This window comes from Lycium barbarum, chromosome 11 (assembly GCF_019175385.1).
Source record: "Lycium barbarum isolate Lr01 chromosome 11, ASM1917538v2, whole genome shotgun sequence".
Classification (NCBI taxonomy): Eukaryota; Viridiplantae; Streptophyta; class Magnoliopsida; order Solanales; family Solanaceae; genus Lycium; species Lycium barbarum.
Genome location: NC_083347.1, coordinates 7001258 through 7021525, shown reverse-complemented (window position 1 = coordinate 7021525; position 20268 = coordinate 7001258). Strand labels below are relative to the sequence as shown.

Sequence of the window (20268 nt, the reverse complement as noted above, 5' to 3'; positions counted from 1 at the left end):
AACAAAATGAAAAATCTAACATACCACTTATTATGGAATGGAGGGAGTATAAAGCTAGTACTTATATTTTTCATACTCCCACCAAGAAAGTCTTTTTTATGACATTTATTTAAGAACTACATTTTGAATAATTTTAACCAATCAATTGAGAAAATTAATAAAATATTTTCTCATCCTCCGTGTCAGACATACCGTACATGTGCATATTTTCCAAGTACATAGTAAAAAAAGACGCGCAAAGTGAATTTTTATAGTAAGATTCAAATGACGTGCTAACATAACAACAAGGGCGTGCAACTCTGTTTAATGGTCAAGAACCAACCAAACTCATCATTTGTCAAACAAAGACTTTTCTCTCTTTTCTTCTTGCTACTTCAATTCAGGTTTGCTAATTTTTTTTCTTGAAATTTTTCATCTTTATATCCTTTTCCCTGTAATTTTCACTAATTTTAATAAGCTAAATTTAGCTCTCTTAAGTAATCTTGAAGCTTTTTGATTGGTCAATCAGGTTAGTGTTTTCTCTCTAGGTGGATCTAAAAAACTTGAAAGTCAGTGGATTTGGAGTACATAAGTTTATTTTATCTGTAAAAAATGATCCTTTTTTTTTTTTTAATTGTATGGTTAGAGCTAAAAGCAGTGGTTCTTGATTAAAAGTACTGTGAAGGGTAGTTTTTTTTATCTGTTTCTTCTCAATTAATTGATCTGCTGAGCTGATTTTAAGTCATTGTTATTAATTGTTGGAAAAGGATCATTTCTATTTTTGGAAACTGTATAGTCCATCTTCTTAGTGATGCATATAATGATACAAGCCATACCAATTAGGCAATTATAGAGTACACACTTTTAAGTTCTTCCTTTAATTTTTTATGTAAACCTTTAGATTGTTATAGCTGTAATTTTTTTCTGTACTTTGTTGCCATGTCCTCTTAGTTTTTGGTAATGGGTGTCTAGAATTTCTGTTTATCTCTCCTTTTTTATTCTTCTTCAAGTCTATATGATCTTAGATATATTATTAGTAATGATGAAATATAGTTACCGAGCAGCTGGTTCAAAATTATGCTTGTTTGAAAATCTTTGTTTTTGGGTTTGATGGAGGAAATTAATGTATTATTTCTTGTTCAATTCGTAGGTGAAAGATGTAAGTTTTCTCCATTATTTTCCATATCTTTACCAGTGTTAAAGGGAACTAAATTTTGGTAATGAAGTGTTAACATGTTGTTTTGTTAAGTCACAGGCTTGGCGGCTAAGTTCTTTTTTCTGCGTTGATCATTCTTTCCATTGAAACAGAAACACTGGTGTGATGACTTGTTTTGGTCTCTGCCTAAGAGGGAGAGCATCTCCCCCTCACAACCAGATAGCAGAAATTGATGAAGGTTGAATTTTCAATTTTTTTTCTCAACTCTCACTTGTCATTCTTGTAACTGTTGCTAGCTTCTATAGCAGTATAGCATACTTGAGCAAGTTGTTACAATTAGGATTCTTTGCTCTTCGTAAGCATAGACAGGCATTGCCTTTTCAATGATGATTTAAGTTGTTTGTGGTCTAGTCGTCAATGAAATGGGAGGAGAACCACGGGGTCTCAGGTTCAAATCCCAATGGAGGCCACAAAACACTTGGCGATTTCTTCTCATCGGCCTAAGCCTTGGTTGGCACTTGGCAGAGTTGCCCGGTACCTATGTTGGTGGGAGGTAGCAAGTACCCGGTGTAAATATCGAGGTCTCTGTAAGCTGGCCTAGACACTAGCATCATAAAAAATGATTCTAGTTATTGGATCATTCAAGACATGTTAAGATTCCTCACTAGATTTAATATTGTTGCAGAAATTTCAACAATGGAGAATGCAAGGGTGTACAGCTACAAGGAATTGCGCGATGCAACCGAAGATTTTTGCCCTGTAAACAAAATAGGGAAAGGAGGGTTCGGTTCTGTATACAAGGTATTTTATATTCTACAAAAAGATATTTCTATTTTGCAATAACATTCAATTAATAAGCTAACTTTTTATTCTGTTGTTAGGGGAGGCTAAAAGATGGAAAAATGGCTGCTATTAAGGTACTTTCTATTGAATCGAAACAAGGTGTAAGGGAGTTTTTGACAGAAATAAAGGTGATCTCAAGTATAGAACATGAAAACCTGGTGAAGTTGTACGGCTGTTGTGCGGAAGGGGATCATAGAATATTGGTGTATAACTACCTGGAAAATAATAGTCTTTCCCAAACTCTGCTTGGTGAGTTCAAGTCCTTTGTCAGGGTTGTTCTTTAACTTTTCTTTTTCCTTCTCGTTGGTTTGTACTTGTGGCATGGATACTAAAATTTGCTTGCTCACAGGTGGTGCCCATAGTAGTCTCCGGTTTGGCTGGAAAACACGGACTAAAATATGCATTGGTGTTGCACGAGGACTTGCATTCCTCCACGAAGAAGTCCAGCCTTATATAGTTCATAGAGACATTAAAGCAAGTAACATCCTTCTCGACAGAGACATGACCCCAAAAATTTCAGATTTTGGTCTTGCTAAGCTTATTCCAGCTGATATGACCCATGTTAGCACTCGTGTGGCAGGAACTCTGTAAGTTTACATATTCTTATGCTTGTTATATTTTCTTAGACAAATTTCTCTCGGTAATTTCTAGGTTGGTTTTATGAATGAAAATGAGTAAGCCATTCAGAAACGATCACTCGATCAGGAATTTTCTGAGGTGAGAATATCCAAAGAACAAGATGCTGACTCGTTGGTATCGTCTTTTTCCTATTCATAGAGCTCCCATTTTGGCTTTATATCTGACGGATGAAGCTTCCGTGTCTAGGAATACTATTTCCCTAGTCTAAATTATTGGAGGTGGATTTTTCAGTTGGCACTTGAACTTGACAATTAACTTCTTTCTGCATTTCCTAATTCTAGTCTTGATCTTGGAGATGTCAACCATGTTGCTCATCTCATAATCTTTTTTCCCCTATCTTGGCCTTTATAATTTTCCTTGGCCATTATTCTTGTAACAGAGCAATGAGTTCAGTTACATTTAAGTTTTGCACTGCTCCTTTTCGAGGAGTTACCGGTGAGGCTGTTTAGTGTTTGTGTTAGTTCAGGGATAGTTCCGCTACTGTGAATGACTTCATTATCTTCAAATTTATTAGCTGTTTGAATTCAAGAAGGTAAGTTACTCTAGGAATGTGCAATGCATGGAGTTGGGTGGTGTATTCGATTTGAGCTTGATGTGAGAGTGCTAAGTAATCCTCTGAGGTATATCAGGATAGATTTTGTTCTTCTCTTCTTTTGTAAAGGAGGCTTATTTTCAGAAGGTCTTAGGATCAATTGGTGCATGGATAAATAATATACTGATTATGGAGCTGGGAATATAATCAGTCATAATATCAATAAAATATTGTATTTATTATCAACTTGGTTCTTCACATTTTTAATTGGATGTTTAATTTAATTTTGTAATGCCAAAGCATCTTCTCCTTCTTCATATCACTTGTTCTTCCTAAAGAAAGGAATGCTCTATCTCGAAATTTGAACAAATCTCTGCCAAAGAGTTCTGCTGCAATCCATGAAAAGTAAATTTGGAGTACAGACAAATTGACAGATGTTTAAATTATGTAACAATCACTTTGCTCTTTTTTTTTGATAAGTATATGTCAAGTCACGATATTTTGTCAACAAAGTGCAACTTGGTGGTCTAATTTAGTAGTAGTGAGGAGTTAATGACACAACACTTGGTGGTAGTAGTTTAAATTGCAAGAAAAATAATGTAGAACAGTTTTTCCCTTTACCTTTTGAGACACAATGCTTTGATCTCTTTTAAGTTTGTTCCACTCACATTCAGGTGGTGTAGTTGACTATTAATAGGCTCTTGCTCTTTTCCAGTTTATAACTGGCTCTTTCTTTTTTATACCTACTTCGTTAGTTCACATTTACATGCTTACATCTCCAGCTCTATATATTCTCCTTTGTGATCCTGATCTAGCAATGTTGTAAAAGAAAATGTAGAAAGGCTATTGATGGTCTTATAATACATTCAGCTAAAACTGGAGACAGCAAATCATTATTTACTTGTTTATCATTGTGTATAAATTCTAAACTGCTTATTTATTTGTAGAGGTTATTTGGCCCCTGAATATGCCATTAGAGGGCAGTTGACACGGAAAGCAGATATATACAGTTTTGGGATTCTCCTTTTGGAAATCGTTAGTGGAAGATGCAACACAAACAAGCGGTTACCTATTGAGGAACAATATCTTCTTGAACGGGTACACAGTTGCTTTTCAATTATTCTGTTTCTGTTGGATCCCGACCTGCATACTGAAAATATCTAAGAAGAACATAATTATTTCTAAACAAGATCAGCATTGGTTGTTAAATTAGTTGGTCTTTGCTTTAAAAAGTATCATCCTGGCATTCTCTTTGCATGGTAAGAAATTCTTTTTTTGTGCTCCTGCCGGTAACACTATTCAAACCTAACCTTTTAAAATGGCAAGTAACATGGTGGAAGCAGCTTATGTAGTCCGAAGCGGCGAAGCCCATCTAATCCATTGTTCGGATATTGTTTTTCTCAGGCAGTCTTATCAATATTATGTTGAAATCACAATCTTGCTTAAAAACAAAACAATTACAAAATAGCAATTTTGACATTTGATGGAGCAAACATTTATCCAACCATTGAAAATGAATATGATCGCCATCCCCAACTCAAATAGAGATTAGATCTATGAAGATTTGTATTACCTATGTTGGGTTTTTAAAAGATGGTGCAGCATAGAGGTTGAAAGTATTGATTGAAAATGTCTCTCAATACTTTTCTTAAGCACACAGGGCTTTAAATAGCCACTTGAAAACATAATCCGCAGAAAATCTCCATAACCAAAATTCAAAAAAACTAAAATATTTCAACAAACTAAAAACATCTAAAAGAAATTTAAAATTTAAAAGTATATTCATCCTATAAAACTAAGCAACTTATTATGCTAAAAAAATGTAGCAGTAACTGAAGCAAATTTCAACAACATATGTTAACTTGATATGCAGGCATGGAGACTGTACAAGAAGGGGGAGCTCATTCAATTGGTAGATGCATTGTTGGGAGACGACTTCGATGTTGATGAGGCTTGCAGATTCTTGAAGGTATGTCTCTTATGCACCCAAGTCCTCCCCAAGAGCCGACCATCGATGTCCACTGCGGTAAAATTTCTGACTGGTGAGATGGAAGTGGATGGCGAAGAGATATCTGAGCCAGGAATGTTATCAGATCTGCAGAGTCTCAGGAATCAGAAGAATACATCATCAGGCTCGCTATCTGGTGGCTCAGGGAAACAAGTTGATTCCTCTCCATCTATGGACACAACAATGACACATGGAACTATGACTTTTACAACAATAGATGACCGAGATAGCTGAGCTAAACACAGCACGGTAAAATACATGTCCTTGTCTATCATCCTTTTATCTTATTGAGTTTATTTCTTGGTAGGATTTTGCTTTGTAGCGTGTGGAAGTAGGAGTTTTTTTCACTTCATTTATATTCTAAGCTGTAAATATGACCTGGAATTTGTATAATTAGATTAGGTAGTGGACGATTCATTGAGACTTTTCTATGTAAGTACATGTCGCAATTGTACCATGAGAGACATTTTTCTTGGAAATGTAATGATTTGTAAGCAAAAGCTTCTGTGGAATTTACAGTATTGGGGACAAATACACTGCAAATGGCTTGAACAATGTCTCCCTGCACATCATTTATCTTGCCATAGTATTTACATGGTCACTAGATGTACACCCTACTCTCCCTATGTCCTGAAGGACATCGAGGACATGCAGTGACGAAGCTAGGATTTTCACTAAGGGTGCTCAAGATTTAATATACTATGTCTATAAAAAGTAATTTGACCTATATAAGCATTATTATTTTCTGTATATACAGTATATTTTACGAGAAAGGGTGTTCAATTGACCACCCTTCGTAGCTACGCCACTGGCATCACATGGACAGTGAATGACAAAGAAATGAGTCTGGTGATGCTGTAGGTTGCTCCTAGACCAAATTTACCTGAGATATAATCCTTACCGAATTATAACATGGGGCGGGAAACTTTTATTTCATATGATCTCTGAACATGAAAAATTTATGAATGACTAATCCATATTATCCAGTGTAACTACAATACTACATTCACTTGCCCAATCAATTTAATAATCAGAATAAGAAGCAAAAGAAAACCGTAAAAAGACAAAAGAATGAAACCTAGTTTCTGGTTCTGTAACATCTGCACCATAATATTAGATAACAGAGGACTCTGTAACCCAAGATGAAACACAGCATCACAGCTAAGTTGCTCCATTTCAATGATTCTTTAACGTCTTGCTGTCTCAAGAAGTCAATCGCGAATAACTTGCATTCTCCTCCTTCACTTTCTAAACATCTTTTCCCTCCCTTGCCCCCATACTCATTTATCAAGAAGCACTCGAACGGGTACTTAAACAGACTTAAGTAATGCATGAAGATCCAGTAACTAGGTATCTTCTCTTTTGAAAGGAAATAGCCTGAAAACAGGAAGAAAGACCCCATCAACCCAGCAATAATAGATGTTCCCATGATGAAGTTTGGGACAAGCGCGCTGAAACATGCAGTGAAAGAATTTGACATTAAGACAACCATCCAAACCACCATGGCAAAGTAGAAGAACCCATCCATGTTTCGCCTCAGACCAACGAGCCAGTAAACCGGTACAGTGTAGAGAAGGCCAACCATTAAGAGGAAAGGAAGGAAGACAAATGTGTTTGCCACAACATAAGAGGATACTCTATATGCTCCTCTTGAAGTCTCTCTCATAAAGATTGCTCTCTCTTGCAAGAAAATAGGTAAGCCTTCTGTCATGGAGGAGAGCAAGAACGTTAAACTGAACGCGAAGAATCCTAGTCTGGTTTGTAAAGCAACCTGCCCTAGATTGTTATCAACATTCATGAATATTGACCCCAATATAAAGCCTGCTACCAATGCTTGTATTATTCTTGTTGCAAAAAGTTGCTTGGTTCTGAATATGTTCTTGCAAAATCTTCCTCCTAGTATTAAAGTCTCCTCAATATGAGAATTTGAGTAGGAAGGACACTTCTCTAACGTGTTGTCATTGTGGCTGGAAATTGTATATCCCTCATCATCTTTCCTTAGACTTCCCTTCTTTTCGCCATGATCCTTGAGATGGAAATGGATATTGGGAATTTCAGAAGATTGAATGACAATGCTGCCTGTGACATCAATGGCAAATTCAAGAACATTGATGTGGGGTGGAATTTGGAGACCGGAAAACTTGATCCTGTCTTCTAGATACTTCAACGAACCATTGTGAAGAACACACCCATTTGAAAGCAAAACAAGTCGATCAAACAGTTCAAGAATACGAAAACCAGGTTGGTGGATAGTCAATACAATTGTCTTGCTTTGATGAGCCACCATCACTTGAAGGAGTGATATAACCTGAAGTGCTGATGCTGAATCCAGCCCAGATGTTGGCTCATCAATGAGAATCACAGCAGGATCATGAACTAATTCAACTCCAATCGACACCCTACGCCTTTCACCACCCGAAATTCCCCTGTTTGATCCTCCCCCAACTCTAGCACCAGCAACATTTTCCAAACCAAGCTCCTTGATCAACACTTCAACTCTATTTGCAACCTCTTTTTTCCCACCTTGTAGCCTCAGTAGAGCACTATACATGAGTGTTTCTTCAACTGTGAGCAGAGGAAACAGGGCATCTTCTTGTGTGACATAACCGGATAATCTCCTAAAACATTTGGCATTCACAGGATGACCGTTAACTAGTACATGTCCAGTGACTTTTGTTGGTGATATTTTCCCTGCAAGAATCTCTAACAGTGTTGTTTTTCCAGCCCCACTAGGACCAGCAATAGCTGTAATCTGTCCTGGCCTTGCTTCACAATTCACATCCTTTATGATGAACTTCTGAGGTCTCTTAGGATTCTTGCAGCAAAACATCCAACTGAATTCATCATACAAACTAGGGAGTGCATAGGAAAGATTTCTGGTTTCTATGGTATATGAACCTTTCTTCTGGCGACCGGAATCCGGTGTCGTTACTGGAAGTTCCATAGTAGAATGAGGTGGAAAGAGGGTAGAGAATCAAAATCTAGAGAGGGAGGTGAGAAGATGAGCTAACACACCAACCATAATGGTCCCTTGTGAAATATTTGTATGGGGAGAAAATAAAGTTTAAGTGTTAAAAAGAAGCTTTCTTGAACTTCTTTCTTTGCCCAAAAACTTCTTGTTGTTGTTGGTTATTAGAAGTATGGAAGAATTTGGTAGAGTTGAAGCTTGCAAAGTTAGAAATGTGTTTGAAGCATAAAGGAGAAAAGAGAGGTTTCTTCTTTGTGATTACTCTTGCAGGTAAACTGTATTGTTGACCATGCAGCCTCTTTCAGTCTTCTTTCTTCTCTACCTGCCAGCTCTATTGTTTCTACTTATCTACATTCTATTTTTTTTTCCTTTTCTTTTTGACACATTCCATTTGCACAATTGTCCAGGAGTTTTTAAATCTTAGTAAGTTCTCCCTAATTTATTCTTTTAATTTTAAAGGAATTTTTTCTGCTATGGGTATCATCCCGGCAGTAAAAACTTACTTGTATCCTGTGTTTATACTAACATAATGAATACATGACACGTGCATTCATACAGGGGCGAATTATAGGCAAAATATGGGGCACATGAACGCATGATCTCTCCCTAAAACTATGTATTTGATAAAAGGTCTAGAGGTAAGGTCTGCATCCATCTTACCCTCCTCAGCCTCCACTTGTCAGATTATACTGGATATGTTGTTATTGTTATATTTCTAAAATTGATATAATATTTCCTACTGACACCCATGCTACAAGAAGGCTAAATTATGCACTTGGTTGAATGTTGAGTTGTTTACTAAGGATCAATTCCACTTAATACGTTTTTTTTTTTTTTTTTTTTTTTTTGTGATGCACCATGTTCTGGAAATCCAAAATTCAACTCAGCATGTATAGCTCATCACTAAATCATAATTAATTAATTAATAACCCAGTCTCACAATATCTTACGACTTAATAATGATAAATTAGTACAATTTGATATAAATAATGGGTGCGGATTAATTTTCACCCAGGATTAATCAATTCAAGCTGTATCATTATACTTTGTCTCTTCAACTATCAATATTTAAGAATACACAAGCCAAAGGCAGATCCAAAATATTAAAATAGGTATAACATTATCTAGGTATACCTTAAATGAATATTTAGCTGTTATGAGTCCGGTTTTACGTTAGTGATTTAAAGTAATTTAGTTCAATAGTGGTTAGTTGTTGGTCTGAATATTAAATTTGTTTGTAAATATCTTGTGACCATTTGTTAGAGAGAAGAAGAAAATAAAAATAAAAGAATAAGAATGCATTTCCTAAATTAGGTCTACGGTTTTCCACACGCTACATCAATTAGCATATCATAACAGTAAAACAGAATATTAAAATCAAAACCAACTCCCAAGCTTGTTCCAAACAAAACAGTAACGTGCCCAAGCTAGGCAGCCCTCTACCAAACAATCTTTATTATTATAAACTCCCAAGCTTGTTCCAAGCAAAACAGTATAACTGTATAACGTGCCCAAGCTAGGCAGCCCTCTACCAAACAATCTTTATTATTATTGTTTTTATAAGGGTGGTATCGCGGTCAGCTTAAGCACAACTCGACTATTTGATTAGGTAATTGCTATTTTCCACCAATATAGGTATCGAGTACTCTGCTTACCAAAATTTAGACACATAGAGAGGGGTGGATCTAGAGGGTACCTGAATCCAACATGATATTAATTCTAGGTCACAATAGGAACCCATAAATTAAACTTCAAATCATACCTCCGTCTCTACAAATGGAAATAATATATCTAGTATTTTCTTATTCTGCTTAAATTCAAACATGAGATTTGATGGTTCTTCCCACCTCACTAACCACTAGAATAAACAATTGTTAGATAAAGATGTTGTACTTGTGTTGAATTTGTAAGAAACAAAGTAATACAGATGTTTGATAAAAAAAAAGTCATATTTTTGGACTTGTAGCGTTCAATAATCTTTTCAATAGTTACCCATTGACAAAATATCAGTGGATAAATAGTAGTAAACTAATCTAGGCTCACCTGCTGCTTTATTTTTTAAACTCCAAACTTATGGTTATCAATTTCTTAAAAGGCAAAAGGATGATATTTTTGATAGCTTGTGAAGAAAAGTGAAATATGACAAACTTTTCCTTTATACTGTCTATGTTAAGATTTAAAAGCACAAGAAAGGAAAAAGATTATCCACACCAATGAGAGTCTTGTGAGATAATATCTCTTCAAAAAAATGTGGTTAGTCCATATAAACATGACATACCTATTTATTAATTTAGATGGACCTATAAGAAACTTTGTCAAAATATTTTTTTTAAGTTATTTTTGTTTGATATGTTATATATAGTTACAATAAAAAAATAAAAAGATTATAAAAATTGAACGGATTTATTTATGACCGATTGTTTAGCTCATCTTGATTCAACTAATTTCAACTCAAGTAACCTTTGACTGCCGGTAACTCAACTAACGTTAAAACTACTTAATTCGAATTTGAATTGCAATATCTTGACCATTTTTCATATGAGAACTCTTTTGAACAAGGAAAAGGTGAAACAAAAAAAAAAAAAATGAGACGAGACTGTTGTCAATTGGCATATCAGTTCGTATAATATGCGCTTCTTTGTTGATGATAAATCGTACATATTTAACAGCAACTAAAATGTCAAGCATACACTTGAGAAATTAAAAAGGTTCAAATCTATCCCTTAATAATTTTAAAGGTCCAAATATGCCCCTACGTGATTTCTATTAGTGCAAGGGGCATATTTGGACCTTTTTAATCGTTTAGGGGTATATTTGAAAACATTGAACCGATAAATTAACGAAAGACAAATACAGAGATAGATCACTAATGTAAAAGAATATTTTTGACCCTTCCTACAAATACAGAGACAATCACAAATGTTAAGATTATTTTTGACCCTTTTCCTTGCTATTGGTGCAAACATCGGATGTTTGATGAAGTACTACTAACATGCTCGGTTTAGTTGTGGATCCAAATAGGGTTCGAGAGTTCTGATACAATCCGAAGAAGCAGAAGCAAACTTTATACATGTTAGAATAATAAGTGAATTGAATTATATTAGATACTGTGGGTGTGTTTGGTATGATGGAAGTCCTACTTATTTTCTTGTGTTTGGTTGGATGTGAAAAATATTTTCTAGTGTTTAGTTTGACGGAAATAGCAATCCAACCCCCTAACCACACGCACCTCCAACCCTCCAATTCACTACCTCTCACCTCCTCCCCCCCCCCCCCCCCCCCAAACCACACGCACACACATTCCAACCTTCCCTACTACCCTCACCCCGCATTTTGAAAAACATGCTACTTTCACAAAGTGGCTATTTTTATAAGATAACCAAATATCTGCATACCTTTGCAAGTGGCCTTTTTCTAAGACAACCAAAAAAATGACTACTTTACACTTTGAAAGCAACCCAAAAAAGTGATTATGTTTGTAAACTAACCATTTTTTAAAAGTGACACAAAAATGACTATTTTTGTAAACTGGCCATTTTTTGAAAAGTGACATAAAAATGGTTATTTTTGCGAAAATTATTTCTTCCAAAATGACCGAAAATGTAAATTTGCAAAAATAGCAAATTTTCAAAAAGTGGTCACTATCTTAGAAAGGGATCATTGCAAAAATGGTTATTTAAATACTTTCACAAAGAGGCTATTTTAAAAAATGGTTACTTTTGAAAAGTAATTAGTTTTTAAAAGTAACTACTTTCACAAAATTACTATTTATGAAAATTAGCTACTTTCAAAAAGTCACTATTTTAAAAAAGCATCAACTTTCACAAAGTGGCTATTTTCTAAAAGTGGCTATTTTTAAGTGACTATTTTTGCAAAATGACTATTTTTGAAAAGTAACTACTTTTCGCAAGTAATATTTTTAAAAAGCGGTCACTTTTGATTACTTTTGTAAAGTTGTAATTTTTGAAAGTTACTACTTTCACAAAGTGCCTAGTTTTGTAAAGTAGAGAGATAGAGGGGTGAGAGGTAGGGGTTGGGGGCAGGTGGTGATAGGGGTAGGGGTGGGGTAAATGGTTATAGGGGTGGGGTAGGATGGGGTGGTTAAGTGGTGGGGGTAGTGGGGGGTGTAGGGGTGGTTAGGTGGTGGGGTGGGGGTAGTTTGGGTGGTGTATGGAATGGGGAGTGGGGGTTCGGGGGTGTGGGAAGGTCGAGGGGTAGGGCTTGGGGGTGTTGGGTGAGTGGGGAAGAGACAATGAACTTGCAATGTTACTTGTAGAACTTGTTTTCCCTACTTCCATTAAGGAAGTCATTTTCCTCATTTTCAAGGAATTTATTTTCCAAGACATTTTGATTAACCAAACATGGGAAAATTGAAAAATATTCTCCATACCAAACACACTATATATTTTAGAAACACTCTCTTAAGTTCATAATTCACAACGTCTAAATTTTGAATCCGAACCGTAATTCGGCTTAAGTCAATTTACCTCATTATGCAATACCACCAATGCGAAACGTGAAACTACACGAAAATACGAAACATCAAAACCATGTGATGAAATCCAAAAAACAATATAAAGCTCTAGAGATATATTATACTCTCAACTATTGCTTGATCAAAAGTTAAGCTCTCCTTGGAATGTTAAAAACTATGAATAATCTTATTAGGACTTTGACAATGCATAGCTTAATTATCAAACACCATAAACTGATCATTTTTCATTTGCTTTTCTATAATAGGCAAAGCGTTTGGTTTTAGTGCTGTTATGTTGACTGCCTAAGCCTACGGCCTACTGCTGTAAGTTTTCAATTTTGTTGCCAAATTTGTTTCTTGCAGGTATGCAGAATAAGAAAGCAGTAATTGTTAGTCCCTTTTAACTTTTGACACTTCGAAGTTGATAATGAATCAAAATCTAGGACTTAGTTTAATTTACTCCAAAATACCGTCATATGTAAAATAAAAGAGAGAGAATAAAAAAAATTGACTATGAGCTTTTTGCGGATTGAGCCCTTCCTTAGAAAATCGTCTTGGCTCCAGGAAATTACACCCAATGACTTCGAAAATGGGTGATTTTGAATTTTTAATGGGCAAACCTCGAAGGTCAAAAGTAAAAAATTGACCTTGAACTTTTATTCATGAGGTAAGAGAGGTCAAAGATTCAAAACCACTCACCTCTAAAATCATTCTTGTAAATCACCCCCTTTGCTCACTTCCAACAAATTGCAAGGAAACAAAAGAACACTACACGCTTTTTACAACGTTTTATGAATTAATTTTTGTCATTGATGTTGTAGAATCTTTTTCTTATATTTGCATCAAAGCTAATGAAGAGCAGGAACTACATTGAGTAAGGTGCCAGCAAAGGCAAGTAAAATGGCCCTTCTGTTAGTCCATAAATACTTGAAAACACCCCATGGCAAACCTCTACATCGGAAAGAGCAAAAGTTAGTATATTAAAGAGATCCCTAAATTTGATGGAGACATCTGATTTTGATTTTTTATTGAAAAGAACAAATATAATATATTAAAGTGACATTTGTAATTAATACAGGGGTCCGGAACCGAGATGCTCCAAAAATATTATTTTGAACCAAAATACTCCAACAAAAAAAAATGTTACAAAAGTACCTTTAGCGCAGTAAAATACTGCGCTATAGCACTTCACGGAGACGGAGCCGTTAAGTGTTATAGCGCAGTATTTTACTGCGCTATACAAATGTTTCTCTCACCTATAGCGCAGTAAAATACTGCGCTATAGGACACCGCCATTTTCCAAAACATTACAGTTTCACTCCTTTTTATGTAGTTTATCTTTTTTACGTAGTTTAGCCGTATATTAATCATGCTTTGAGATTTCGGAACTTCAATATTTTATATAGAACTCTAGTTATATCTGTACAATTAATAAAATAGGCTCAACACATCAAGAATACGCAATACTTTGGATTGTCGTTTTAGTAGTTGAAAAGTGCTCGAAGTCCTTTTTTGTTTGAAGACTTATAGTCATTAGCTTTAAGTTATTTATCTTTTAAGGTTTCGTCTTATTTTTAAATTAATGCTTAACTTTATTTCGAATGTGTCACGTTTTTTTTATTATCAATTTAGGATGTGAAACTATAAACAATAATAAAGACTAAAATAATATTTATAAATATGCAAAAAAAATATAATATTTACGATAAATTGTACAACACTAATGTATATACACTATCGAGGATGGGTACACATGTAGTATGCTGGAGACTATCCCTAGGCCTAAGGCTCATACCATCCCCACCGCCCTCGCCATCGTCTCCATCGCCCTTTTTTCGTTTAATAACCGGGCGCTCCAAGTCATGATCATCTCCTCTTCCCCTAGCCCTTGCGCCCTTAACTAGAACGTGTTTCTTCTTGGGATCTAATCCCGCTGGCACGCTCAGAACCTCAGGCTAAGCTAGGTCTGGAAACTCGACCTCTTCCTCATCAGGAGTTACCACCGCAGGCGCCGAAGGATGAACCTAAAAAATATATAATAATTAGTACCATTTCTTATTTATATTGAATACATTAACGTTATTTATTTAATCAAACCTGTGTGTCAACGGGCGCCTGAGTAGACTCCTGAGATGGGTCTGTAGGCTCCTGAGATGGGTGTGGTGGTCAATATGAGGTAGTCTTCTGGACGAGATGCTGTTCAAAGTCCAAGTAAAGGTTATAAAAATTAAATAAATATTTACCTTATATTGAATAAAATTAGTTTTAAGTAAAAAACTTGCATGCGCCTCGGTAGTCTCATGAGAAGACACCTCTGCCTCGGCAGGCCGATGAGAATGCTCCTGAATGGGTAGCTCTTGTGGACCCACTGGCGCCGAATCCTAAAATATGAAAAAAAAAATGAATAAATTTTAAATAATCAAATATGTATATTAAATATTGACCTTATATTGAATAAAATAAATTTTAAATAATCAAATATGTATATTAAATATTGACCTTATATTGAATAAAATAAATTTTAATAAAAAGCTTACCTGTGGCTCGGTAGTCATATGGGAAGACACCGCTAGCTCGGCAGACCCATGAGAAAACGCCTGAGTGGGTGGCTCTGGTGGACCCGCTGGCGCCGAATCCTAAAATATAAAATATTACTAAATAATGAGTAACATATATATATATATATATATATATATATATATATATATATATATTTAAAATAAATAACTTTAAAGGAACAAATAAGTATTTTAAATACTAACCGGGATAAAAAACTCATCGAAGTCAAGAATCCTAGCTCCCTCTAAATTCCTCACAGGCCACCCAATCAACGTTATCACGCTCCTCCATGTATGCATTCTGGCTCGGCTGTGATGAAGACTCGGGTATCTCAGCAAGTAAGAGCGTCGGCGTAAACGTAGGTGAGTCCCTAGGTGAGCTGCCACCGGCCTGGAACGACTGCGGATGGACTAAACCGTGAACGCTCTCTGGAATGGGATCGGCCTCATCCGCCTCATCTACCAGATGGTGTCCTCTACCACCAGGTCCTCTAGCAGCAGCGTCGCGTCCTCTACACGCACGACGTCCTCTATCAGCACGGCCTCCTCCTCTGGGAGCACCCGGTCCTCCTCTTGACGTTGCCTGATACTCAGCCTCCAGAACAGGCTCCTCCCTGCGCCTAATCTCGCCTGCCTGCCGGATACCATCCTCGGATATCCGTACTATCTCCGCGGCAAGCCCCGCAAGCCCAGGGTAAGGCATATGCTCTAACCCCAAGATGCGTAAACGATGTACGGCCACCAACTGCATTTGTGTTTAACAGAAAAAAAAGTTTATTTTTAAAACGTAATAATTAATGCAATTAAATAATTCTAAATACGATAAACTTACCAACCTGTTCTCCCAACGGTGGAGCTTGACATCCATGAAATCCAGAAAATCATCATCAACGGCAGCCGATCGTCCCGCTGGTAGTGTCGGAGCTCATGACGGACATCAGGGGGTATACTCTGTGTATGTCCAAACTGTCGTAAGACACGCTCGGGCATGTGATCCTCTAGATGTCCAGGTGTATCAATGGACACCGCGACCTCCAAACCCCCTGACCTACCCTACAGAAGGGCGGCAAACCATCTAATATAGCAGCGTACGGCGTCCATATAAATAGCTGCATAACATATAAATACAAATCAGTGATCACCAAGTAGAAAAGACGTTTAATTAAATTACTAATGTAAATTTAAATAGTTTTACCGCATCGTCCGTCATGCGATCAAGCTGGTCCCGGAATGGAAGAATACTGTGGTGCGTATCCACATCCCGGTCAAAACCCGCTATCCACCTCCTCGCATAAGGTATGTCAATCTCGAGGTGATGCCTAGGTACGGGCTGAAAAGGCAACATCCTCTTCCACGCCCATAACTGTAAGCGATATTAGAAAATACAATTTTTAAGTCGTTATTTCAAGAGGTTTGTCTACATTAAAGGAAGACACACTTAAAATATTACCTGGAGAAGAGCAAAAAATCCACACACATCTCTGACAACACCAACAGACGCTAGGCACAGGCATCTGTAAAGATACGCCAAAACAGCACCACCCCAGCTGTAGTTTCCTAGGCGGTCCAGATGCTCCAAGAAAACCAAATAACGTAAGCTGACAAAAGCACCCGATGAGTTCGGGAACAAGATGCCCCCGAATATAATAAGCAGGTACAAACGGGCATGACGATCAACATCGTCCTGCGGGGTGCCGTCGTCAACCGGATCCAGATCCTCCAAATAAGTGCAGAGTGCACTAATCTTAACCCGACGATATCCCGAAATCTGGCCCTCGGCATCAGGCACGAAGTGGGTGAGCCTAGTCAACTCTGTCGCCCACGTCTGACCAGGAGGAGGCTCGTACCAAGTGTGTAGTGGCTCTCCCTCTACCCGCAATCCAAAGAGGACCTCCACATCCTGAAGTGTAATTGTGGCCTCACCAGTGCGAAGATGGAAGGTATGTGCCTCTGGCCTCCACCGCTAAACCATGGCCGTGATGAGCGCCCAATCATGTTGTACCCGACCAACGGACACGCAACGGTAGATGCCGCCCCGAAACAATATCTCCAACACGCGAGGGTGTAGGGGTGCTCGAGTAAAAGAGCCCACGCTCTTTGTAGCTTACGGGGACGGAGCCTAGTAGATATCCCTATTGTACCGGCCCATAATAACTGTGACCTATGATTGTCTTGCAAAGACAATACTGATCTATCAGCGGGCCCCGGGTGATCATCAGGCCCCGGGTGAGCATCGGGCGCGGGGGGAACATCGGGCCCAGGGGAAACATTTGGATCCATGAAAGAGTCCGGTCTGTACAAACTAAATTAGTCATTATTCTTGAAATGAAAGATAAATTATATTAACTAATTAATAATTTGTAGGGAATATGTGAATTATGTAGTATTATATCTTGTGAATAATTAATATGGGATATGCAGTAAATTTAATATGTGATAGTAAGAACACATATATGATGGCAAAGATTTTAAGTTAATTATTTTTGAATTATGTGATGGCAAAGACTTGTTAAGTTAATTAGTTTGGGAATCGAAATTCAGCAGTAATATTTGTTTGGAACTCTATTTTGAATATGTGATATATTTTTAGTTAACCAAATAGCCAACACAACTACGATAAAATTAAACTAAAAGAGTATATTCGTCGACCACATATTTTCCTACAAACTTTACATTTTTTTCGTTAGCTTATGTATTTATGAAAAGAAGAACTTTAACTATTCTTTTTAAGATAATCTTTTTTATTTAACATATATATTCACGCTTTTAAAATTATATAGATTAACATTTCATAATCATTTACAACTTGTTTGGATGGTTGTTACCTATTGTATTATATTATGTTGTTAGTTTAAATAAAATGTTTGCTTTGATTGTTACTTTAATTTTGATGTTATGTAACGATGAAAGGTCCTATTTTATGTAACCACTGATTTGGTCCTATACAATGCAACACAATACGATAAATGTCAAAACAATACATAACAATCATCCAAACAAAGTGTTAACAACATATTAATTCATTACCAATCAACTTCTTTCAATTCATAAACAATATTTAACAACTAATAAATTCATAATCAATATTTAACAAATAATCAATTAACAAAATAATAATTCATTAACAATTCATAAATAATTAACAAATTAACAACTCATAAACATATAACAAATTAACAATTCATAAACATTTAACAAATTAACAATTCATAAACATATAACAAATAATGAATTAAACAAAAAAAAAACTCGGAACAGTGGCAAAAGCCACTGCCCAGTCCGAACAAGAAAAAAAAAATTGATTTTTTTTTTTGAAAAATAGCAAGGATTAAATGTTAAGCATGCTTAGAATATAATGTATATAACAAAATAATAACAAAAGTTCATAGTAGAAAACCTTGATCGAAGATTTTTTGTAGAGTTATTTTAATCGAATTGTACGCCGCTTTTTTCCAAAATTAGAACTTAGAATCTTGCTCCTTGACTTGAATATACCGAGAATCTAAGCTTTCCGGACGAAATTTAATAGAAAATGACGTTTTTGGATGTGGGGACCACCTTGGTATCGCCTCCAATGGCGTTTTTCAATTTTTTTTGCCACTGGAGGGACCAGTGGTGGAACCCGACGGGGTTTTAGTTGGGTCCTATAGCGCCTGCGCTATAGGTGAGAGAAACATTTGTATAGCGCAGTAAAATACTGCGCTATAGCACTTAACGGCTCCGTCTCCGTGAAGTACTATAGCGCAGTATTTTACTGCGCTAAAGGTACTTTTGTAACATTTTTTTTTTGTTGCGGTATTTTGGTTCAAAATGGTTTTTTTGGGGGCATTTTGGTTCCGGACTCTTAATATAGCTTGCTATGCATAACAGCATAAGGGTGAATTTGGATTACTCAAAGTATGAACATCAAAATCATGCGATGAAATCCAAAAACAATATATTATGCGAATCATCATAAATTGACTAGTTTACACTCGTTGTCAGCCTATCGCTACCCGTCTCCTTTATCCGGGCTCAGAATTAGCTATGTGAGCAAGCTCATACTTGCGGGGTTCTCTAGTCCTGTCGGAGATTTACATTCACTAGTGCTTGATATGTCTTGTGACGATTCGTCATAAAGTGGTCAGGTTCACTTCTTGTCAGTCTATTGCAATCCTTCTCCTTTATTAAGATTTGGAACCGACAATATGTTCAAGCTCATGTGGCGGAATGTTTTAATCATGTCGAAGATTTATGGCAGTAAAACTACAGTGAACTTACAATACTTTTTTTTCTTTCTTATTTTGTCTAATATTGGTTTGAGGTGATTGTTATATTTGACCCGAACTTGCTTGAGATTGAGGTGAAACTGTTGTTGCTTTCTTGCTTGATCAAAGTTAAGTTTCTCTTTGAATGTTTAAGCTTGATAATCTTCTTATTTGACAATGCACAGCTTATCAACCCTATAAACTGACAAGTATTCATTAGCTTTTCTATTACTATATGCAAAGCGTTTGCTTTTCTAGTTAATAGCTGCAACGTTTACTGCCTAAGCCTACTGCTATATATTTTCAATTTTGTTGCCAAATTTGGTTCTTGCAGGTATACAGAATAGCTCTAAAAATCTCAGAAACAGAACATCTCTTTAAAATGGAAAGAGCCCTGCAATTGGCATTTAATACCCCAGCAACATCAGACACACACATAGCCGGTAAATCTTACTAGTAAGTGTTTTACGTCAAACCGTGTAAATTTACTATATTAAATATTTAATGAAGTGAAAATACATGTTAATTAATCATGTTTAAATACTAAAGCTTTATGTATAGACACATGTCATGCATCTATTGGCTCGGTATAAACACTAGGTAAGTTTTTAACCACATTGCCTTTGGTCCCTCTTTTTATAAGAAGCAACAGAGAAAATAATATGCAAACCATCTGTATCTCTTCATTAGTACTTCCTTTAACTTTGAAAAATGAGTCAAAATCTTGGATTTATTTTCACTTCGAAACTAAAAGATCTTTCAAGAATGTTCTTGCTTAGATGTTTGTATTTCCTAAATGCAATAGAGTTATGGCTAAATGTTCATTTGAACAAGAAAAATGATCAAGAAATGAGCATACAAAAT

General features: G+C 36.2%; 2 protein-coding genes across 7 annotated transcripts; one reads left to right on the top strand and one right to left on the bottom strand.

Annotated features, from left to right (window-relative positions):
- Positions 1-263: 263 nt before the first annotated feature.
- Positions 264-5712, top strand: LOC132616556 (cold-responsive protein kinase 1-like). 6 transcript variants are annotated; one of them, XM_060331043.1, is made up of 7 exons: positions 264-383; positions 1288-1373; positions 1821-1936; positions 2017-2227; positions 2328-2565; positions 4097-4247; positions 5023-5712. In XM_060331043.1, exons 1-7 carry the CDS (start codon positions 307-309, stop codon positions 5389-5391), a joined length of 1248 nt encoding a protein of 415 aa, XP_060187026.1. In that variant the 5' UTR covers positions 264-306; the 3' UTR covers positions 5392-5712. The 6 variants fall into 6 exon arrangements, with proteins under 6 accessions (XP_060187026.1, XP_060187029.1, XP_060187030.1 ...); XM_060331046.1 differs by having other exon boundaries at positions 265-383; positions 1235-1373; XM_060331047.1 differs by having other exon boundaries at positions 283-383; positions 1229-1373.
- A 4-nt stretch (positions 5713-5716) lies between these two features.
- Positions 5717-9327, bottom strand: LOC132616555 (ABC transporter G family member 10). The gene has a single exon (XM_060331042.1). It carries the CDS (start codon positions 8099-8101, stop codon positions 6236-6238), a length of 1866 nt encoding a protein of 621 aa, XP_060187025.1. The 5' UTR covers positions 8102-9327; the 3' UTR covers positions 5717-6235.
- Between the last annotated feature and the right edge of the window lie 10941 nt (positions 9328-20268).